This window comes from Bos indicus, chromosome 22 (genome assembly GCF_029378745.1).
Source record: "Bos indicus isolate NIAB-ARS_2022 breed Sahiwal x Tharparkar chromosome 22, NIAB-ARS_B.indTharparkar_mat_pri_1.0, whole genome shotgun sequence".
In the NCBI taxonomy this organism is placed as follows: domain Eukaryota; kingdom Metazoa; phylum Chordata; class Mammalia; order Artiodactyla; family Bovidae; genus Bos; species Bos indicus.
Genome location: NC_091781.1, coordinates 49,088,854 through 49,110,949, shown reverse-complemented (window position 1 = coordinate 49,110,949; position 22,096 = coordinate 49,088,854). Strand labels below are relative to the sequence as shown.

The 22,096-nt window shown below is 44.3% G+C and overlaps 1 protein-coding gene across 5 annotated transcripts in view; it reads left to right on the top strand.

The window, feature by feature from the left end:
• Positions 1–22,096, top strand: part of RAD54L2 (RAD54 like 2) — a 113,491-nt gene that overhangs the window by 79,051 nt on the left and 12,344 nt on the right. For all 5 annotated transcript variants that reach the window (XM_070776627.1, XM_070776629.1, XM_070776628.1 and 2 more), the window contains 12 exons: positions 9,803–10,004; positions 11,096–11,235; positions 11,703–11,819; positions 12,144–12,370; positions 13,158–13,340; positions 13,479–13,612; positions 15,110–15,306; positions 16,373–16,715; positions 17,411–17,588; positions 18,757–19,008; positions 19,221–19,339; positions 20,585–20,703. In XM_070776627.1, coding sequence (XP_070632728.1) covers positions 9,803–10,004; positions 11,096–11,235; positions 11,703–11,819; positions 12,144–12,370; positions 13,158–13,340; positions 13,479–13,612; positions 15,110–15,306; positions 16,373–16,715; positions 17,411–17,588; positions 18,757–19,008; positions 19,221–19,339; positions 20,585–20,703 — 2,211 coding nt within the window. The remainder of the gene's footprint in view (positions 1–9,802; positions 10,005–11,095; positions 11,236–11,702; positions 11,820–12,143; positions 12,371–13,157; positions 13,341–13,478; positions 13,613–15,109; positions 15,307–16,372; positions 16,716–17,410; positions 17,589–18,756; positions 19,009–19,220; positions 19,340–20,584; positions 20,704–22,096) is intronic.

The window sequence follows — 22,096 nt, the reverse complement described above, 5'->3', positions numbered from 1 at the left end:
TGGAAGGAACGGCTGTCTCCTCAGGAAGCTGGCTGCAGGCTGCCGCTTGCCAGTCCACCTGCTGCCTCGGGTGGTGTGTGGCTCCTCAGGAATGGCAGCCATTTCCAGACAGGAGTTGGCTCTCTCTCCACCTTCTGTTCCTCGGGCAGCAGCAGGGTTTCTCTTCTTAATGTGTGATGGTGGCTGGGTGTGGGGTTGCTCTTGGAATTCTGGGGGATGGAAGGAATGGGGGAAGTCAAGCTGAGTACGTGATTCAGCATTCATGTTTGGCATAAGGCCATAGAATGTTAGTCGATGTTTTCTTGGAATATGGAATAATGAAGTTGAGTGCTTGCAGAAAGCGGGGGAATAGTTCAAGAGTCAGCTCAGATTTCTGAAGTAATGATGCCAGTTTTGACTGTGGTAATGATGCTTTTCATGTTTAAGTGTTTGTGTAAGTATTCTGGATATACTGATATTTATGTTGTTAATAGCATCTGGTCTGTGACTTATCTCAACATTGCTCACAGTGCTCTTTGTTGTTAGAAAAAAATTCTGTATTTTATTGTAGTCTGTTTAAGCAGTCTTTCATATTGTTTGATAGTCTTTTATTTCATGAGTGTAAAAGTGAGAAGACATAGGAGAGGCAAATTTTAAAGATCAGAATGTGGTTTCCATCAGCATCCTTGGGTTTAATTTAGATTTTTAAAATTCTGATTTTGTGAAGTTATTCTAGACATTACCTTGTCTGTAAGATTTTAGTAAAGCCAAGTATTCACTTTATGTTTTCTCTTTAACTCTCTATATCTTATTCAGAAACTCAACTAGCATTCCAAATGGTTTTCACTTTACTGTTCTCTCTGCCTTTGCTCAGAAGTACCTGCTTTGTGACTGATTTGCTGAGAATTTGGTAATTCTTTCCTGTGGTTGCAGAGATGGCCCAAAATTTTCCTCATCATGCTGAGTAGGGTCAAAATCAAATCTGTCAGGAGCACAGGGCTAGAATTTCAGATGGGTTGAAAAGAGGTGTCGTTGTGCTTACAAATAACTGTTGCTTTAGTGATTTGACTTTGTGCTAAAAGCAGTGCTTCTCTACAGGGAGTGATTTAGCCTTCTAGGAGACAGTTGGCAATGTTTTGTGGTTGTCACAACTGGGAAGGTGCCACTAGAATCTAGTGGATGGAGGTGGTAGCAATATTGCTGAACATTCCTAACAATGCACAAGAGAGCCTCCAACAACAAAGGATTATCTGTCCCCAGATGTCCACAGTGCTGAGACTGAGAACTGCTGTGCAGTCCTGGTATCTTTTGCAATGAGGAGCAGTTGTCCTCTTCCCCTGTGAGAGCCCAGTGGAAAGGCTGGCCGTTTCTTTTCTTCATGCCTTAGGTTGTCTCTCATGAGTGAGTGAGAGTGATATTGGTCCCTTTGATCTCAGACATCACTTTAAAAGATGTTTAATTTAGAATCCTCTAGTTCCTTTTAGCATCAATGCTATGAAGATTTATTTCTTCCCAAGGAGCAACTAGGATGAGAAATTTTCCCCCCCTTAAACTGGCTTCCATGATTATTTTAAAAGTGAATCACATATTGGTTTGTGTAAGTTTTTAACTTTTTAACATTTATTGGCAAATACATTGGCTTTTCTTGACATTTATTGAGTCAGGGAAAGCTCAGTCTATAGAGAACTTCAATATGTGCTTGTAAATGATGATGTATTGAAGATATGGGACATAAACATACTGAATAGGAACTAATGTACTTCAGTGGATTTTTTTATTCATGTGTATTTTTCTCTAGTAGGTTTTTTTTTTTTTTTTTTTAGTAAAAACAGGCTCATTTTTAAAAATTCAGCATACATTTATTGAGCGTCTGTTGGGCAGCTGGCATTTTTTTAGGCTTGAAGGATACGTTAGAGAATGAGATGGACAGAATCCCAGCCTTCAAGGAGCAACAGTCTAAAAGGAGAGACAGGTTAAGGTTGAATGGTTACTAACTTCAGATCTGGGTAAGAACCTTGTATACAATAAGAAAAGGGAGTAAGCCCCAGGGGTGGGCAGGAAGGGTCTGCTTTAGCCAGTGTGGTGGTTGTGGCGATGGTGGCTCTCTGATGAAATAGCATTTATGCTTCAAAGAATCAACTTTTGCTTTTGCTCTTAAAGTATGTTTTCCGCTGTTCTTTGTAATTTTCTTCCTGCTACGTTCTTTCTGAATACAGGTCTAGTCTTGTTTCATCTGTTTCCCCCGATCTTGGGTTATTTGGAAGTATTAGTTCCTCAATGATCAATGCAAAGAAATAGAGGAAAGTAATAAAATAGGAAAGACTCTTCAAGAAAATTAGAGATACCAAAGGAACATTTCATGCAAAGATGGGCACAATAAAGGACAGAAATTGTATGGACCTACAGAAGCAGAAGATACTAAGAAGAGGTGGCAAGAATACACAGAAGAACTATACAAAAAAGATCTTCATGACCCAGATAATCACAATGGTGTGATCACTCACCTAGAGCCAGACATCCTGGAATGTGAAGTCAAGTGGGCCTTAGGAAGCATCACTACGAACAAAGCTAGTGGAGGTGATGGAATTCCAGCTGAGCTGTTTCAAGGCCTAAAAGATGATGCTGTGAAAGTGAAAGTGCTGCATTCAACATGCCAGCAAATTTGGAAAACTCAGCAGTGCCCACAGGACTGGAAAAGGTCAGTTTTCATTCCAATCCCTAAGAAAGGCAATGCCAAAGAATGCTCAAACTACCGCACAATTGCACTCATCTCACACACTAGCCAAGTAATGCTCAAAGTTCTCCAAGCCAGGCTTCAACAGTATGTGAACCGTGAACTTCCAGATGTTCAAGCTGGATTTAGAAAAGGCAGAGGAACCAGAGATCAAATTGCCACATCCGTTGGATCATGGAAAAAGCAAGAGAGTTCCAGAAAAACATCTATTTCTGCTTTATTGACTATGCCAAAGCCTTTGACTGCGTGGATCACAACAAACTGTGGAAAATTCTGAAAGAGATGGGAATACCAGACCACCTGACCTGCCTCCTGAGAAATCTGTATGCAGGTCAGGAAGCAACAGTTAGAACTGGACATGGAACAACAGACTGGTTCCAAATAGGAAAAGGAGTTCATTAAGGCTGCATATTGTCACCCTGCTTATTTAACTTCTATGCAGAGTACATCATGAGAAACGCTGGGCTGGAAGAAGCACAAGCTGGAATCAAGATTGCCGGGAGAAATGTCAATGACCTCAGATATGCAGATGACACCACCCTCATGGCAGAAAGCAAAGAAGAACTAAAGAGCCTCTTGATGAAAATGAAAGAGAAGAGTGAAAAAGTTGGCTTAAAACTCAGTATTCAGAAAACTAAGATCATGGCATCTGGTCCCATCACGTCATGGCAAATAAATGGGGAAGTGATGAAAACAGACAGACTTTATTTTGGGGGCTCCAAAATCACTGCAGAAGGTGACTGCAGCCATGAAATTAAAAGACACTTGCTCCTGAAAGAAAAGTTTTGACCAACCTAGACAGAATATTAAAAAGCAGAGACATTACTTTGCCCACAAAGGTCCGTCTAGTCAAAGCTATGATTTTTCCAGTAGTCATATATGGATGGGAGAGTTGGACTATAAAGAAAGCTGAGTGCTGAAAAATTGATGTTTTTGAACTGTGGTGTTGGAGAATACTTGAGAGTCCCTTGGACTGCAAGGAGATCCAACCAGTCCATCCTAAAGGAAATCAGTCCTGAATATTCATTGGAAGGACTGATGTTGAAGCTGAAACTCCAAAACTTTGGCCACCTGATGAGAAGAGCTGACTCATTTGAAAAGACCCTGATGGTGGGAAAGATTGAAGGCATGAGGAGAGGGGGTCGACAGAGGATGAGATGGTTGGATGGCACCACCAACTCAATGGACATGAGTTTGAGTAAACTCCAGGAGTTGGTGATGGACAGGGAGGCCTGGCATGCTGCAGTCCATGGGGTTACAAAGAGTCAGAGCGACTGAACTGAACTGAACTGAAGTTCCTTAACTCTGTAAAATTTTGTCTATAGAAGATTTTATCTATTAAATAAATAAAAGTAAATAAAAATAAATAAAATTTATCTATAAGTTAAAAATTTACTTATAAAATAAATCTATTAAAGATTTTATCTGTAAAAACTTCAGAGTATATTTAGTCTGTTCTCTAAATATGAAGTCCCTAAGATACGATCTTTTGGTTTTTTTTTTTTCCCTTGCAATTTATTGATAGAAGAAAAGGACTCACTTGTTCTGTAGTTTCTAGACTTTGCTGATTGCATCCATATGGTCTTGTTTATCAAGTTTAACATAGTCCTTTGTTCCCTGTATTTTTGCAAACTGGAAATGTGATATCTAGGTGTTTTCAGATTCAGGTTCAGTGTTTGGACACTCATACATCATAGGTTGTGGTGTATATATCCTTCCACATCATGTCAGGAGGTACGTGCTAAGACTTGGAATCCACTGATCTTTGTTTATACAGATAAGATTGAGGCAAAAGAAGAAATGGAATAGCTGGAGAAAAGGCCCTGGAAGCGTTTGTGCCTTGTTACCCCTTATGAGTGAAATGTAGGTTTTTTTTTTTCCAAAGCTACTTATTTGCCTATCATATTTGTTATGGTGGGGTTTATAACTCATTCCTGAGAAGCTTATGTAAGTGTCTGTTGGTGTTTATATAACTTTGTTGATTACTGCTCACAGCTGGCTTGCATGAGGGAGAAAGTTCAGAGGTATTTGTCACCAGATCTGATTCCATGATCCTGAGCTTAGGTGGTAATAGTCACTGACTTTTAAACCACTGAAGACACTAATTTTCCTTTGTCAAAGCACATGCCTCTACTTCTTTGTTGACTTGAATCTTTTTTCCTCGGTGACTTTGGTGGATTATATTTTAGAATTTTGGAGTGAGCTATTATTTGAAAGTCAAATCAATGATTTTGGATAGGTTGTAAATTCATGTGGTTCAATATTGAGAAGGTACAAAAGAGCACAGTGAAAAGTTATATTTTGACTCAGGGAAAATCAGTTATATTAATTTTGAAATTACAGTTTTATTATTAAAATTAGTTTAAGACGTAGTGTATATCAGGGGTCCCCAAGCTCCAGGATCTGATGCCTGATAATCTGAGGTAGAGCTGATGTAATAATAGAAACTAAGTGCGCAATGAATGTCATATGCTTGAATCACCCAGAAACTCTCTCTCTCCCTGACCTTGGTCCGTGGGAAAATTGTCTTCCACGAAACTGGTCTCTGGTGCCAAAGAGGTTGGGGACCACTGGTATATGTTATAATGCTATATAGAAACCAAAAGCATCACAGTTGAGTGTCGTGAAGCAGTAACGAAACAGCTGTAAAACACTGACTTCCATGACAACAGACTTTAAATACTAGCACATCTGGGCACATCTGTAAACTAAAGCCACTTTAACAAGCAAACAGTAGTTGTTGAACACAGAAGCTGAGGATTCATTCAAAGAATAGTAGGTGGTGAGAAACTGATTTAGACCTGTGTCCTGTAGATAAAGGCAAGGGGAAACCTGTGTCTGAACTCTTTGTTCATGAAAATTTTATCTACTGTGTTTGATCATTTGCAAATTGCTACTGTGCTTGGCTACATTCAGCCCATGCCAGACAGAAATTCATAGCCAGGCCTCACAAGTTGGAATGTTAGGTAGTAAATTTGTGACATTCAAAGGCTGTCAGGTTTGTTCTTCCCCCTCCCAGGGACAGCCCACTCTGCAAGGCAGAAACCAGAAGAAATAAATACAATAGTTGGCAACAAGTTTGCAGTACCCAGTATATGAAGTTCAGACCCTGTGCCTGCCCACTATACTCTGACTGTGTCCTGCCTAGTTTCTAACCTTGCCTCCAGCTGTTCCTCCAAGTGGTTACTCAATAAATTTGCTTGTGAAATAGAAACAAAAACAAAAGGCTTTAAGGCCAGGAGAGCCTCAAAGGTCATTATCTAACCAGGTCAGAGGACCCAGCAAAACACTAACTTGAGGTGTGCCAACCCATCCCTGAGTGGAAATTGGTGTGTAGGTCAAGCTGCAGTGCCGGGGGAGTGCCACTCCTGCTGCGGTTTTGCTTACTTCACTTTAGCCAGTGTTGAACTGCCTGTACTTTCCTAACCATTCCACCTTGTTCCTCTTGCTTATGCTCCTCTGTCTGTCTAGAATGTTCTATTTTTCCTTTACTAGCTGGTGCTTATCCATTCTGTTAGGTTAAACCTAGGTCTCACGTTTCCCAAGGAAGTGCCGCCATTAACCGCTGATAGGCAAGGCTGGATTAGATGTCCTTTCCTCAGGTGTTACTGCTGTAAAGCACTCCACTGTATAGGTATGTACGTGTGTCCTCATGAGGACCGCTGCATTGTGCCTTGGCACAGGGCCTGGTACATAGCAGATACTCATATTTATGTTAGGCTAAATTAAAAGCAAGGGGACAGGAGAGGCAGCAGTGTCTAGTTTGTGGCAGTATCAAGTGGAAAGATTTAGAATGTGGGGTGTGTGTTTTGTAAGAAATACTCATTTTCTAATAACAAAATGCACTTTGCATATGTCAGTTCTACTTTTCCTTTTCCTTTCTTATTTCTCATCTTTGATTAGGATATATAATTGAAGTTTGAGATCTCCACACAAATAAATACTGCTACCCAGCGTGCCTGACCAAGCCCCAGAGCTCTGTGTGCTCCCAGACTGTTGAATGTAGTTGTGGGAGTATGGAGTTCCATGGAGTTCAGGAGACTAATAAAGAATAATATTTTCCATGAGAGAACTGTTTGCATCCTCATTTTACAAATGTGAACTATGGCTCGGAGAAGTTGACCTCATGAGCATAGAGCTAGTAAGTGACAGAGCCGAGATTCACCACCAGGGTTGCCTGACTACAAAGTTCATCCTTTTAGCTGTCTGCTCCTGTTTTTCTGCTTATTTCCTGTATACCCATAGGCAAGTCTTTTTAACTTTTTAGTGCTTCAGTGTATCATATTTAGAATGGGGGGGGGGACTAGAATGAGGGGAGCATAATTCACCTTGTAGAATTATTGTAGGAAAGAAAGAAGAGAAGAAACCAAACCCATTCTTTGTACCTGGACTAATGGTAGTCATAGTAAAAGCAGCAGCGGTTTTTATATGGTGTTTACAGTGTGCCAGGCACTGTCTTAGCACTTTATTTAGGCCACCTCACAATCATCGCCACAATCCTCTGAGGTTGAGGAACGACACTACAGTTTCTATTCCCTTTTTATAACTGAGGACCAGAAAGGTTGTCATAAGGGGCAGAGCTGGTGTTTACAGCCCGGCAGTCCGGCTTCAGTGTCCATACTGAGCCCATTTGCTCTGTTACCTCTTAGGAAACATCAGTTTCCAACTCCATGCTGTTTTGGAATCTGGCATCAACATGAAAGAGACCATAAGGAACCCAGAATGGTATCAGGGTGGCCAGGGGCTACATCAGACCGGGTACGGTGAGCAGTAGCAGTATCTGGGACACTCATGATTCTCTTACTCAATCACTGACTGGTGAGATGGCCGTTTGGTATTTTTTGGTGGTTAAGTTCATAGGATGATGACCCATGGTATGTCTTTTTTCAGCTTGAGGGCATCCACTTACTGGTTCACTTAATGAGGTATATGAAATCTCTGGCCTCTCTTTACCGAAGTCTACAAGGTTAAGTGTTTCTTCTTGAGTCCATACTGATATATATATATATTTTAATGTTGAATATATAAATGAGGGAGAAGGGACAAATCTCCCTTACAGAAAAATTCCAGATAATAAGTGTGTAAGGAAAGATGGAAATAGAAAGCCACTGTTAGAACACCACCGTAATAATTGCTCTAGGTAGAATCCACTGATGAATGTTAAAATTAGTGGATGAAACTTTTGAGGATATTTGTGTTCTCAAAGCCTCAAAATATTCCCCCCAAAAAACATTTGTCTGTGTGTGTTTATGGTTTTTGTTTTAACCCTGTTCTTTTTTTTTTTTTTTTTTTTGTATGTGGTTTTAACATATGTCCAGAAATTCTTTGATGCCCTTCCGTCCAGGAAATGGAGTGTAATTCTCTTCCCCTTGAATGTAGGCTGGGCTTAGTGATTGGCCTCTTATGAATAAAGTATGGGAGGGGGAAAAATAGTAGTTTTACAGTGGAAAAATCCAGTAAACACCACTTAAAGGTTAATGTCACCAGGAATAACTCATGTTGATATCATTACCCTGATCAGACGTGATGAGAAGAACACTTCACCTGTGTGATATTCTTTCCTAGAAAACATAACCTCCAAACTAATCATCAGAAAAACTGAAATTTGGGGACAGTCTACAAAGCCACCTGACCAGTATTCTTCAAAAAATGTATTAAGGTCAGGAGCTCCCTGGTAGTCCAGTTGTTAGGACTCAGCGCTTTCAGTGCTGGGGCCTGGGTTCGATCGTTGGTTGGGGAACTAAGATCCCACAAGCCACATGGTGTGGGCAAAAAAAAGAAAATCAAGTTTGTGAAAGACCAGAATAGGCTGCCACAGTTAGGGAAGACTGAAAAGACATTGAAAGCTCAATGCAATGTGCTCTCTATCCTAGATAGGATCCTGTTGTAACAGAAAAAGGATATTAGTAGAAAACTGGTAAATCCAAAATAACAAACAGAAACAATCCCACCAAAAGGGCAGACTTTCTGAGTCCTTGCTGCCTGAGAGCCAAGTGGCATGGACTAGATCACCCAAGTTTCAGCACTTCTGCTCTTGTTTTGAACCCTTCTTACCTTTGGGAGAGACCTTTTGATTGTGGAGCTTGTATCTGGGAGGCTCTGGCAGATGTGGGGACAGGTCTGAGTGACTGCAGGACCTGCCCATCCCACGAACAGAATGCAGCTCAGCTTATGAGGAGAGGGACATGCACAGGGACCTTCCCCCCCCAACCCCAGTTCTTGCTGGTGGTCGATACCACAAATGACATTCCCTCTGCCAGGAATTTCTTCCCACTTGGCCCCCATCCTGAAGGCAATAATATACCATTAGTCGTTCTGTTCATCTTTTAAGTTCTCACTTACATTTTACTTTCCATATAATTCCTTGTGTGATTATCCTATGAAATAGTACCTTTCATATTCCTATGACCCTAACACAATTATTCTTGGCTTAGCTAATTACTTCTGGCTCAAATATGGTACCTTCTTTGAATTGCCCTGCCCCTCCTATGGTAATGGTATTTAGCACACTTTGCCTTATTATGTCTAGAAGACAAACTCCTGGAAGGGAAGGAATCTTACAAGTATTCCTTGAAGCATCTAGGACAGTACCTGCCGTGTTGTAAGCTCTCATTAAAGGGGTGGCAAATTGAATGAACACTTTTAAGGCACTGATGGGAGGAGTGGTCTCCCTGTTGGCCAGATGAGACTTGCTTAGAGTCATACAAGTGAGTGTGAGCTGTATTTGAAACTCGGTGTCCCTTTCTGAGTGGTCTGAGGCCCTGACACTTCCTCACTCTGAACATAGTGCTAAATTACACCAAGAGTGATGGCTCACATTTGTTGTGAGCCTACTCTGGGCCAGGCTTGGTTTTAAGCATGCCCTCTATTTAGTCCTCACAACAGCTCTGAAGTGTGGAAATTACTATCCTCGTTTTATAGATAAGTCCATTGGGGTTCAGAGAGATGTAACTTGCCTTCTTAGCTCACCCGCTAATAAGTTCTAATAAGTTGCTGAGTTGAGATCTGACCCTGGCGTGTCTGGCATCAGAACCTGCTTTTCCTCCAGTAAAGTTGATCCCTGGCACCTCTTTCCATTTGTCTCCTCAGACCCATCCCTGGAAGACATGTGTGGTACTGAGTGTGCCCAGCTGGGAGAAGATGGGCAGCAGCCACCACGGTGCACTTCAACTACCTCATCTCAGTCTGAGCCTTCAGAGCAGCTTAGGCGCCACCAAGGCAAGGGCCTTGCCTCCGAGGACCCCAAAAAGAAGAGAGCTCAGAAACCCTCCCACATGAGAAGAAACATAAGGTGAGCTATGCTCTGGGGGAGAGAAGGGAGGGAGTAGAAATATTACCTTCATTTGAAGGCTGTCGGTAGAACAGCCTTCAAAGAAGGACTGGTTTGATCGGGAGAGTTCTGTTTCCCAAGGAGAAAAATGTAGGCTATGTGCCCCAATTAATAGTGAAGCTGCAACTCGGGACCACTGGGTCTGGACTATCTGAGGATGCAGAGCGGATGCGGTTGGCACTTGAGTACCACTGGGGATGTCCGTCTGGAGGCCAGGGAAGCATCCATAGGATGCTCTGGTTGGAGTCTGTTACTTCCTTTATTTTTTTCTTATGTTTCCAAATACAAGGAGATAAAAGAGTTTGAGTTCTCATCTTCTCAGAATTCAACATCAGTTGGAAGAGGATTGTCTAGTCCAAACCAAGGCTTCTTCATTAACCTAAGAGATCAGCAGATGTGAACTTCCTTACCTGTCCAAATCTCCAGCAGTCCTTTCTTCTACCCATGACAGTTTTCCTCTTGAAAGAAGACAAAGGATATTTTTCTCCTCCTGCTACTGCTGCTGCTAAGTCGCTTCAGTCATGTCCGACTCTATGCGACCCCATAGACGGCAGCCCACCAGGCTCCCCCGTCCCTTGGATTCTCCGGGCAAGAACACTGGAGTGGATTGTCATTTCCTTGTCCTCCTACCCTCATTTTTTTCTAAACAGAATGATGACTTGAAAATGTACTCTTAAGTTTGGGAAATAAGGATGCAAAATCATCCACAGTCTTATTTTCCCATATAGCAAGTCTGTCTTTTGTACTGCTTTCCAGCTTTGTGGATCACATATTACTCTATTTCACTCTTGATCTGTTAGGTACCAAGAAGAGTCAGCAGGGTGATGTGTCAGAAAGTTAAATAATAGAAAAACATACTAGCCCAAAAGCACCTGAGCCTTGAAGTCCTATTTATGTGTGTGTGTGTTTGTTTGTTTACCTTACCCACTGCGTGGGTGTAGTGGTACTGACGCAGCTTCTTCTCCCAACAGTGATGATTTCCCTCTTCAGCTTGACATTACCTTACCCAACCACAAGTGAACTGAAGCGCTCGCTCTTATTTTAATGTTTAGAAAGCTTCTCCGGGAGGATCAGTTGGAGCCAGTTACCAAAGCAGCACAACAGGAAGAATTGGAAAGAAGGAAGCGCCTGGAGCAGCAGAGAAAGGATTACGCAGCCCCCATTCCCACCGTCCCCCTCGAGTTATTTCCCGGTAAGCCGTGGAGGGGGCAGGAGGGGCCCCACACCCAAGTGAGGAGAGACCCTCGGTGCCCACAGTGTCAAGGACAGATCTGGAATCAGATGGTGGCCTCTCAGGAATCCTTTCAGTCCATTCATTTGCTAAGAAGCACACGAGCAGAAGGCTCTTGTTTGAAAAGTTAAGATGGATACTTAACTTGATGCTTCCTCAAATTCGTCTTATTTAGATTTTCCCCCTGAATCTTAACGTACCAAAGGATTAGGACATTTTCTAGTGGTCAGGTGAGTGCTAGAAGTAAGAGCCGGTAGAGAAAAGGGAATTTGGGAAGAGGGTTGAGGTTTTTAAGATGTTCTCTACTTGTCTCCTCAGAGGATGGTCCCCCCAAGAACAACACAGGAGGAGGAGGGCAAATCATTTTGGAAAATATGTTTCAGCTAATTGACATTCTCTTCCATTTAAATCCACCTCCCCCCACCCAGAGGAAATTGTCTTAAGAGCAAGCGATGGTCCCCAACTGCCTCCTCGCGTCTTGACCCAGGAAGTCATTTGTTTGGACAGTAGCAGTGGCAGCGAGGATGAAAAAAGCAGTCGAGATGGTAAGATGGAGCCAGAGGTGCCCCTCCTTCCTCCCGACCCAGTGCTCACCCCGAGAGATTAGCTTTCCCTCCGAATAGAAAAGAGTTCCGTCCTTCCGTATTCCGTTTAGGGTCTGACCGTGGCAAATTTCCCCGAGTCTCCTTGGTAAATTTGTTTTTCCCTTGTCTTAACTTGAAGCTGGAAGAGAGAAAAATGAAAAATCAAAATTTTTATGAATGGTAACAAGTTCTAACATTGTTTCCATGCTCCCTTACCATAAGTTGCAGTGAATTATATCTGCTCCCTGAGTCCTTGTTTTCATTTTACTTGGTTGGCTGTCTCAGAGGTGATTGAACTGAGCTCTGGAGAGGAGGATACTCTGCACATTGTGGACAGCAGTGAGTCTGTCAGTGAGGAGGATGAGGAAGAGGAGAAGGGTGGCACCCATGTGAATGACGTCTTAAATCAGCGTGATGCTCTGGGGCGGGTCCTTGTCAACCTGAACCACCCTCCGGAGGAGGAGAATGTCTTCCTGGCCCCTCAGTTGGCACGGGCGGTGAAACCTCATCAGGTGCAGTAAATCTGGATTCTCCTCTCTGTCTCCTTTCAGCTTCCTTGCTGTGGACATCGCTTGCTGGCGGTTGTTAGCATCACAGCCTGTGAAGTACTTGTTTGGTACCATGAGCAGCTACTGATTGATTCTTCCTCCTAACAGTTGATGCTTCAGGATTTCTGATGGGTGGGAAAGGACAACCCTGAGACATGCCCTGTTATGTAAAAGGTGCTAATCTCTTGGGTTAATAATCTTGAGCCACCTCCTGTGAGATGACTGATCAAGATACTCTCTGAAGAGCAGTGCCTTGGTGGGAACTTGTGGCTCCAGGAGAGGTGTGAGACTCAGAAGTCTGAGAGACTTTCTGGTAGGAAGGCTCAGAGCAGTTTGTGTTGACCCAGAACCAGAAGTAGGACCAGTGAATAAAAGCTCCAGGAAGGCAGAGGTTGACTCAACAGAAGAACTCTAACAGTAAGAACTTCTCCTCATGGAATGGGCTGCCTTGAAGTAAGCAACCAGGGGCAGCCAGGCCAAGACTGAGTGAAAGACCCAAGCAGGAGTTTGGTAGTCCAGATTCTTGCCTCAGATGGGCTGCTCTACTAGGTCAGTGCTTTTCTCTGTGTTCTCCAAGAAGAATGTCACCAGTCAATAAACTAGCCAGGGTTCTGGGAAACTTTTGTAGCCACTCACACCAGCTGTCTGGTCTAATGTCTGCTCATTTACTTAATTTTGACTAGTTCCAAAGAAAGTAAACTAGACCCTTGGTCTTTGCCAGCCAAAGATATTTGTGTTTGTTCCCTGTCAGATTGGTGGGATCCGATTCCTCTACGATAACCTGGTTGAGTCCCTGGAGAGATTTAAGACCAGTAGTGGCTTTGGCTGTATCCTGGCCCACAGCATGGGCTTGGGGAAAACTTTGCAAGTGATCTCCTTCATCGACGTTCTCTTCCGCCACACGCCAGCCAAAACTGTCCTTGCCATTGTGCCAGTAAGTGTTGGGGCGGGCACCACTTGCTCACCCTCTGCAGAGCTCTGGGGTAATGCCTTATGGGCTCTAAAAACCCTGGTAGGCTCAGTTCTGAGCTTCTTCCCTAAAACACCCTTTTTGGACTTAACTTTCTGACAGGTTAATACTCTTCAGAACTGGCTGGCAGAGTTCAACATGTGGCTCCCAGCTCCTGAAGCCCTTCCAGCTGACAGTAAGCCTGAAGAAGTCCAGCCTCGGTTCTTTAAAGTTCACATCTTGAACGATGAGCACAAGTAGGTGGCCTGCCCTCCGTTCGCCCTTTTCCTTTTAGACTTCTTCCCAGGGTCTGGAGTCAAGGCAGTCAGTCTCTCTGGCTATGTGCCTTGTCCTCCCAGATTCCTTCTGGTTTCTTGATGTATCCCCCTCTCTCTTCTTGCTTCTCATTTTTTTCTCTTCCTAGTTTTTCAATAGTCAGAGTTACGTAGCACAGAAATTTTTGTATTCTGCTCGAAGACGTTTTTATATCCTGAAAAATCTGTGTGCATGGTCACATTTTCCCATGCATACAGTTCAACATGATAGCATGAAACTTTCTGTCTTCTATCTTTTCACCTTTTACATTCATCTTCTATTAGAAACCTAACCATCAGTCTCCTCTTATAAGCACTAACCTATATTTGACCCTTTTTTTTTTTGTGGGGGGGGGGGATATATTTGACCCTTAATGGTACAACTTCCAAGCTTTAAAAGATGCAAACCATTTTTTTGTTTGTTTTGGATCTAAATATAATGATTTATATTTCCATTCTGTAAATTCAACCTGCTTTCCAGAAATTTAAACCTATATCCTGATCCTGATCCAAGCCAGCTATCCATGCCATGCTTTCCCCTTGTTGATATGGATAACTGAGAAAGTAGACTTTCTTTTCTGCGGAGGTCACCTTTTGTGATGTTTGGTCACACACATGAAAATGAAGAGCCTGTGGGTGGCTCCATAGGTAGCCGATCACCTGCTCTTTTCTAGATTTCAGGACTGTCAGTCCACATGTGGTTAATGAAATAGAGCCAGAGCTCAGTTGTTCAGGAGGAGAGGGATGTGCTGAGTGGCATCCGGTCTCAGCTATTCTTTTTCCTTTACTGTGTGTCCTTGGCTCTTCATTCACCAGGGCCTGGGCAGGTGAAATGCAGGATGTTGCCTTTGCTTTTACTACTTTGTATATATTATGATAATAACTTGCAGCTCTCCCTCAAATGTAGTATTATAGTCATGCATGTAATGTACACTTTGGCCACCTGATGCGAAGAACTGACTCACTGGAAGAGACCCTGATGCTGGGGAAAATGGAAGGCAAAAGGAGAAGGGGGTGGCAGAGGATGAGATGATTGGATGGCATGACTGACTCAGTGGACGTGAATTTGAGCGAACTTTGGGGGAAAGTGGAGGACAGAGAAGCCTGGTGTGCTGCAGTTGATGGAGTCTCACAGTCAGGCACAACTTAGTGTCTGAACAAAAATGCGTACATCTAAGGGGATTGTCACTTCTATTTGTAACATTGAATCTCTGGTTTTTGCTGTTTAACCATCACCAGGACCTAGTCCGTCCTCAGTGCAGTTAGTATGTCTATAATGGGGGGAAAGTCCTTGGGCAGCTGGCCAGCCCTGTGATGCTGCCGCATGAAGTCTGTGGTGAGAGGGACTTCTGACTGTACATCAGCACAGCTTTGCCTGTGAGGAGTTCTTCCTGCAGAACCGGGGAAGCAATAATGTGTTCTTTCTGTTCACTCTTGCAGGACAATGGCAGCTCGTGCTAAAGTGATGGCTGATTGGGTGTCAGAGGGAGGGGTGCTGCTGATGGGGTACGAAATGTACAGGCTCCTCACCCTGAAGAAATCCTTTGCCACAAGTAGACCGAAGAAAGCCAAGAAACGTTCTCACCCGGTCATCATTGATCTGGATGAGGAAGACCGACAGCAGGAGTTTCGAAGAGGTGGGTGGCCTCTCTGGGGATATTCTAGGGGGTAACTTGGGGAAAAGAAGTAGTGTCTACTCTAGTACCTAATCACATGGGGAGCATTATTGATGTGAGTCACGTGGTCATGAACCAGAAATCCTGGTCCCTGAGGTAAGACTGGCTCTGGCCAGTGGCTCTTGCAAGGCCCTGCTTTCTCTGCAGACAGTGGAATTCTGGGTTGGCCAGGCCACAGACTGGCTTGGGCAAGACTCCCCTATGTCTTCACAGAACAATTAGAAGAGCAGCTGCTCCCTTTACTGCTTCCCAGAATGTTCTGAGACAGCATTAAGACAATATAAAGTATTTAAATTACTAATACACGGAGTAGTAGTAGTAGTATTGTTTGTGTGAATATATAAAAGAAGAATTTATCACAGTTTTCTTTTTGGTGAAAGCCATTCTTCTCATAGTTCTAGCTCTCTTCTCTCGTTTGAGGGGCCTTGGCCTATTTGGGAAAAAAAGTGCTTTTAAGTTTCAGAGGCTGTTTCATTTCATAGATCTCTTCATCTATGAGATTCTGTTTTCTCTGTTTGCTTCTGTGGCTTTGAAATTTAGCAATGAGCAGCAAATAACTCCAGGAAGACCTTGTCCTTTAGTTAGCTCCCACCAGCCAGCTCTCAGGTGGCTCCAAGACAGTGGTGAGAGCCTGTGGAAGGGTCTGGGTTATTCCCATCAGAATCATCCCAGATGCCTTTTTAATCCTTTAGACTAGTACTCTGAAAGTCATGCCGTCTGCTACCTAGTTGGTGTAAGCCCTAGGAATGCAAGTCAGTTTTATTCTTAGCCTAAAGGGAAAAGAAAATCAGGAAAGGAAAGAGGGAAAAGGGAGATTTACTGCAAGAGTCAGTAGGCTAGGGTCATGTGCCACACCAGATGCACAGGAACTGGAGTGGCCGGCTCCCTTTCACCACTGGGGGCTGACTCTCGCTTTCCTGCTTCCTTCATTTCTTCTGTCTCCTCCAGGGTGCACCCCCACTTCTCATATTGTTGACTAAGAGCAGGCCCTCTCACCCTCTTACTCCGGATCCTCTTCCCTCCCTAGAGTTTGAGAAGGCCTTATGCCGCCCTGGCCCTGATGTGGTGATCTGTGACGAGGGACACCGCATCAAAAACTGCCAGGCCAGCACCTCCCAGGCCCTGAAGAACATCCGCTCCCGCCGCCGGGTGGTGCTGACCGGGTACCCCCTGCAGAACAACCTCATCGAGTACTGGTGCATGGTGGACTTTGTGCGCCCAGACTTCCTCGGCACCCGGCAGGAGTTCAGCAACATGTTTGAGCGCCCCATCCTGAATGGACAGTGTATTGACAGCACGCCTCAGGACGTCCGCCTCATGCGGTACCGGAGCCACGTCCTGCACAGCCTCCTGGAGGGCTTCGTGCAGAGGTGAGCCATCCTCGGATTTTCCAAATCCGTGGAGAGTCCTGGTGAAACAGACCCCTCAAGGCTTTCCTGAAGGGGGAAGGTGGTTATGGTGGGAGGACCCCTTTCTCGTAGGGCAGTAGTAAACCTCTGCTTTTGCTGAATAGCTTTTCCTGAGCAGGTAATAGATGGTGGATATCCAGTAGTTCATTCTCTGAAAGTCTGGCCCAGAAATGCATGTCTCAGAAGTTAATCTGTGAAGTTACTAGGGATATCTGCCTTACTTGCTGAGAGAAGCAAGAGACAGCCATGCCAAGGACTTGAGTAAAAGAATAAAATGGTTTTCAGGGGAATGGCCTCACCAGTTTCAGCGTCTTGGAAGATGTAGGTTTGGCCAACCTGAAGCATTCCCTCGTTTTTCCTTGTGAAGACGGCGTGTGTGGAGAAAGCTTAGAGAAGCAGCCCTAGATCAGGTTAAGAACCTGGAGTTCACCTGGTCTCTGTCTCTCATTCAGTCACCTGGGACTTTGCTTTAGTTTTTATCCTCAAAATAAGTTTCTTGCTGCTGGTTGCTCAGCATGTCCTCATTATTACAAGGCTGTTGTGAATGTTGAGGTTCTAAAGAAGGATATGTGGCGCCAATGCAGGATTCTGTGGTTCACCTGCACTGACACCTCCTGGCCACACTGCCTTGTCAATTCTGATCTGTACCTTTGTAGGAGAGGCCACACTGTGCTGAAGATTCATCTCCCTGCCAAGGAAGAAAATGTGATCCTGGTGCGACTCTCTCAGATCCAGCGAGATTTGTACACACAGTTTATGGACCGCTTCCGGGACTGTGGTAACAGTGGCTGGCTGGGGCTGAACCCTCTCAAGGCTTTCTGTGTATGCTGCAAGGTGTGTTGAGGCCTCGGGGGAATACTAAGATACAGACTAAGATGCTCATGGTCCCCAGGGAGTCATGCCTGCTGGGAGTCCTTGATAAAGGAAGAAGTTCATTACACTGAGGGCACTGAGGCAAAGCAGTTCCCCAAAGTGCCACTCGTAGACTATAATGTAAATGGTGCCCCTTGCAATTGTGCAGCTGCACAGCTTCTTACACCAAACTTGAGAAATCACTTCCTTTCTTACTGATTGTTTTTCAACTGAGACATGGAGTGATTGGAGAAACATCATGGGACAGAGTTTTTGACTGCTGGCATAATCAGGATTCAAGAAATATATAGCTTAGACTTGCACATTATTAGGAATACCTTCCATTTAATTCTATGTTTAATCAGGTTGAGATCTGTTTTATTCTGATAATGCTTGAGATGGTTTGGGGACAGTAAAGTCTAGTATCTTTAGCACTGAGCCTTGTGAACAGGCTGGCGAACCCCGGCTTGTCTTTGACCTGGCCACATGCTCTCAGTTGCCTCACAAGCGATCTGTTCCTTTGACAGCTCTCAACTAACCTTGTTGGATATTATTCCCACTGCTCTAATAAATCAGCTGAAGGTGTGTGTCTGGGGACAGATGACTTTCAAAATATTTCCTAGATCAGGGCCAGGAAGCTAAAGCAGACATGGTCTGTGAGGATGCTTTGGTGCTGGTGTGCCCTTCTCACACCACCCCCCCAGCACCACCCACTTTGCTCAGGAATTCTCAATTCCTGCCAAGAATGTCCCTGAAATGATTTTTAGTTGATCATCATCTTAAGTTAGAAACATTTTTTCATAGGAGAGATTTCATAGCTTCATACAGTAGTTGACTGTAACCACATGGGGAAACAGGAATGTTCTTGTTTAAGAATGCAAGGCTTGTGACAGCCTTTTTGGTCATGTACCAAACATACTGGCATGCCTCCTGGTGTGAATTCTCCCATTCATGTATCATGGAAATCAGAGTCGGTTAGTGAAAATGTGCAGGCTCTTTGGCTACGATGGGGTTGGGGAGACTTTAATTTGGGGTGTGACAGTGGGTGCTGTGGGAGGTGTGTGTGGGCAAGTGCCTGTTGCCAGAGTCCATGGGACACCCTTAGATTGTTCTCTGCCCTGTGCTACCTCCCCTTTAACTTGAACCTCAGATCTGGAATCACCCCGACGTGCTGTATGAAGCCCTTCAGAAGGAGAACCTGGCCAATGAGCAAGACCTGGATGTGGAAGAGCTTGGTTCAGCGGGAACTAGTGCCCGCTGCCCGTCACAGGGAACAAAGGGCAAGGCGGAGGACAGCGCCCTGGCCTCCTCAATGGGAGAGGCGACCAACAGCAAGTTCCTCCAAGGGGTCGGCTTCAACCCTTTCCAGGAGCGAGGCAACAACATTGTCACATATGAATGGGTGAGTCAGGCAGATCCATAAGCCACTGCTGGAAGGGGATGCCGGAGAGCCTTCGTGGGGAGAGGGTAGGGCATGCGCAGTGCACTGTCCACTAAGGTCTCTGCAGGGACCTATTCAGGTTGCCCGTGAGCTACTGCCTTTGAGGGCGAGAATTGTCTTTCTGGTAGTCTGGCTACAGCCTGCTCCAAGCTGCCTCATTTCCTCTCCTACAGGCCAAGGACCTTTTGACTAATTACCAAACTGGTGTCTTGGAGAACTCTCCCAAGATGGTACTGCTTTTCCACCTGATTGAGGAAAGTGTGAAGCTTGGAGACAAGATCCTTGTGTTCAGGTAGGAAAAGAAATGGCCTAGTGTGTGTCTTTGGTAAAGACTGACGCAGCGCCTACAGCCTGCGACTGTCCGGGACTGCGCCGGCCCCGTTTTATGTCCATCTCTGCAACCAGTGCTGTTTGTGCTTTGTCTCTTAGCGTTTCTTCTTTTATCCGGCGCAGTCTCTGCAGAGAACAACTTGAGACCTTAGGTCACTATGTTGGAGATCATGGTCTAACCCTTCAAATTGTGACCCAGGCCAAATCTGGCCTATTTTTGTAAAGCCTGAGAGCTAGTTTTTACATTTTAAAAGAATTTTTTTGTTTTTGTTTTTTTAAAGAAGCATATGCAGGGACTTCCCTGGTGGTCCAGTGTTAGGACTTTGTTCTTCCACTGCAGAGGTCACAGGTTCAATCCCAGTTGGGGAACTAAGATCAAGGAGCTGCACAGTGTAGCCAAAAAAAATTTTTTAATTAAAAATTTTTAAATTAAAAAGAGACAGAAAAACATATGTAGCACAGACTAAGTATGGTCTATGAAGCCTAAAAATATTTACTATTTGGGCCTTTACAGAAAACATTTGCTGACCTCTGGTCAAATCTGCTTCATATCCCCAGCCTCCCCCTACCTTTTTTTTAAAGCTTTGTATATAAGGCCAAATAAATAATGTTATTTATTCCCAGTTTTGAGAGAGCTTTGAGTCCCATCAAGGCCTCACTTCTCAGAGAAACAGGTGTAAAATAGATTGCCTCTCCTTTGTTCCAACTAGATTATGCTCCGGTGAGAGCTAAGTGGCAGGAGCCTGGCTTGGGAGTCTCACAGTGGGGGTTCCCATGTGTGACATACTCTGACAAAAAAGCAGGGATTCTGACTTTGGCAGAGCCTAGTGTCCTGCTGCTTTTATGGTCTAGCTTTCTGCTTAACTTGGAAACAGCTAAATGATCTGTCTCCTTAGTAAAATCCTAATATTGCCTGTGGCCTATAATTCGATCTCATGTATATTCATACAGTTTTTAATGCTGATGCTATGTGTTACTCTGTACTGAGCTAAATCTCAGGATTTTTTCCATCAAGGAAGTAATAGGTTAGAGAATTTTTTGGTGGGGTGGTGGTGATAAGTGTGTGGATGATTGTTCTCCCTCATGAGCTAGGGTGGTTCTTTGTGGGTAGTTGGATGCGTGAGCTCTCATTCTTAGAGGGGAGCCTACTGGGGAACAAGATTCCCTCGGGTCCGGGAACCTTCTGAACCAAATGTGTCCCTTTCAGCCAGAGCCTTTCCACCTTGGCTTTAATCGAGGAGTTCCTAGGGAAGCGAGAAGTGCCCTGTCTACCTGGTGCTGAGGGGCAAGGAGTACAGAAGTGGGTTCGAAACGTCAGCTACTTCCGTGAGTTCATTGCTGCTTTGTTTGCAGAGCCTTGGCAAGGTCTGCCTAAGGGTTTCCTCTCCCTCTCTCCTCTCTCCTTTCTCCATTCTCCATCACATGCACAGGAAGATCTGTGATTTAGCTAGGGAGCAGAGAGATACTAAAAGCAAGCTGCCGTGTGTGAGGCACTGCACAAGGCTGGGGAGCTTAGGCCAGGTACGAGGAGGGCAGAAATGTTGAAGGCAGATGCCCTGGCATCACCCTGGCATGCAAGAACAGATTTAAGGTAGCACTGGCTGACTGCCCTCACCGGAGTTCTACAGCAGACAGAATCGACATGGTGAGGATGCTTGGAGAAGGCTTCCTGGAGGAGGTGGAACTTGGACTCGACTTGCAAAGATGGAGAGAAATTGAATATACAGAGCTGGTGTGGCCTAAAGATCATCCTAGGCCACACAAGAACAGTGAACACAAGCCTAGATCATGTATTCTCACTGGGGAGAAGGTGTCCCTAATGAGGTGAAAATCGGGTCACCAGGGGACCAAAAAATGGGAACTTTTTAGAATTATAAAGCACAAATATGCATGTAATTAATTAATTAAATAGTATACAGTATATCTGTGGTATGAAAATTTAATGGAGAGCATGGTGATTGGGGGTGGGAAAAAAGAGTGTTTGAAGGCTCCTTAATGGGGTGGTAAAGAAAAAAAAAGTTGAAAATTACTGACTTCAGGCACTTACTGACCAGATACTGACATTTTGGCCCGTTAATTGTTACAGAGGCCTGCCTTTGGCATTGTAGAGTGTTAGCAGCATCTCCTGTCCCCACTCACTAGATGGCAGCAGCATCCATGCAGTTATAACAACCCACCCATCTCTAGACATTGCCAGATGTTCCCCGTCGGGAGCAGGGTGGGGAAATCCCTTTTGTTGAGAAGCCCTGGCCTAAAGGAAAGATTGAGAGAAATGGAGGGTCAGGGGATGGCGAGGAGACTCCACCACCCAAGATCCGTGTGTTGACTGTAGGCTTGTCCCGTGATGAATCAGTGCTGACCTGCGCTTGGAAATTGTGGGAACTCAGGTTGAAAGCCAGGTTGGGGTGTTGACTGAGGGAGCCTTTAATACCAGGCAGTTAATACCAGGCTTCCTACATCAGTAGTAATTCAGTTCTCCATGTAGTATTTCATGCCCTTAGCTTTGCCTTCTTCTCTGCTTTCCTCCAGGTGACAAATGTAACCTCTCCTCCCTTATTCCTTTTTCTTAACTGAAGCCTACTTTTTCTTTCTTGTGAGCGTCCCTCCTTTCATTCTAGTGTCCCATCCGATTGCTCCAGATCATTTGGTTTTTGTATTTTTTTAATGTCTCCTTCAAGCAACTCCTTAGCCTTAAGAGTTTGTTAACTGTGGATTCCTG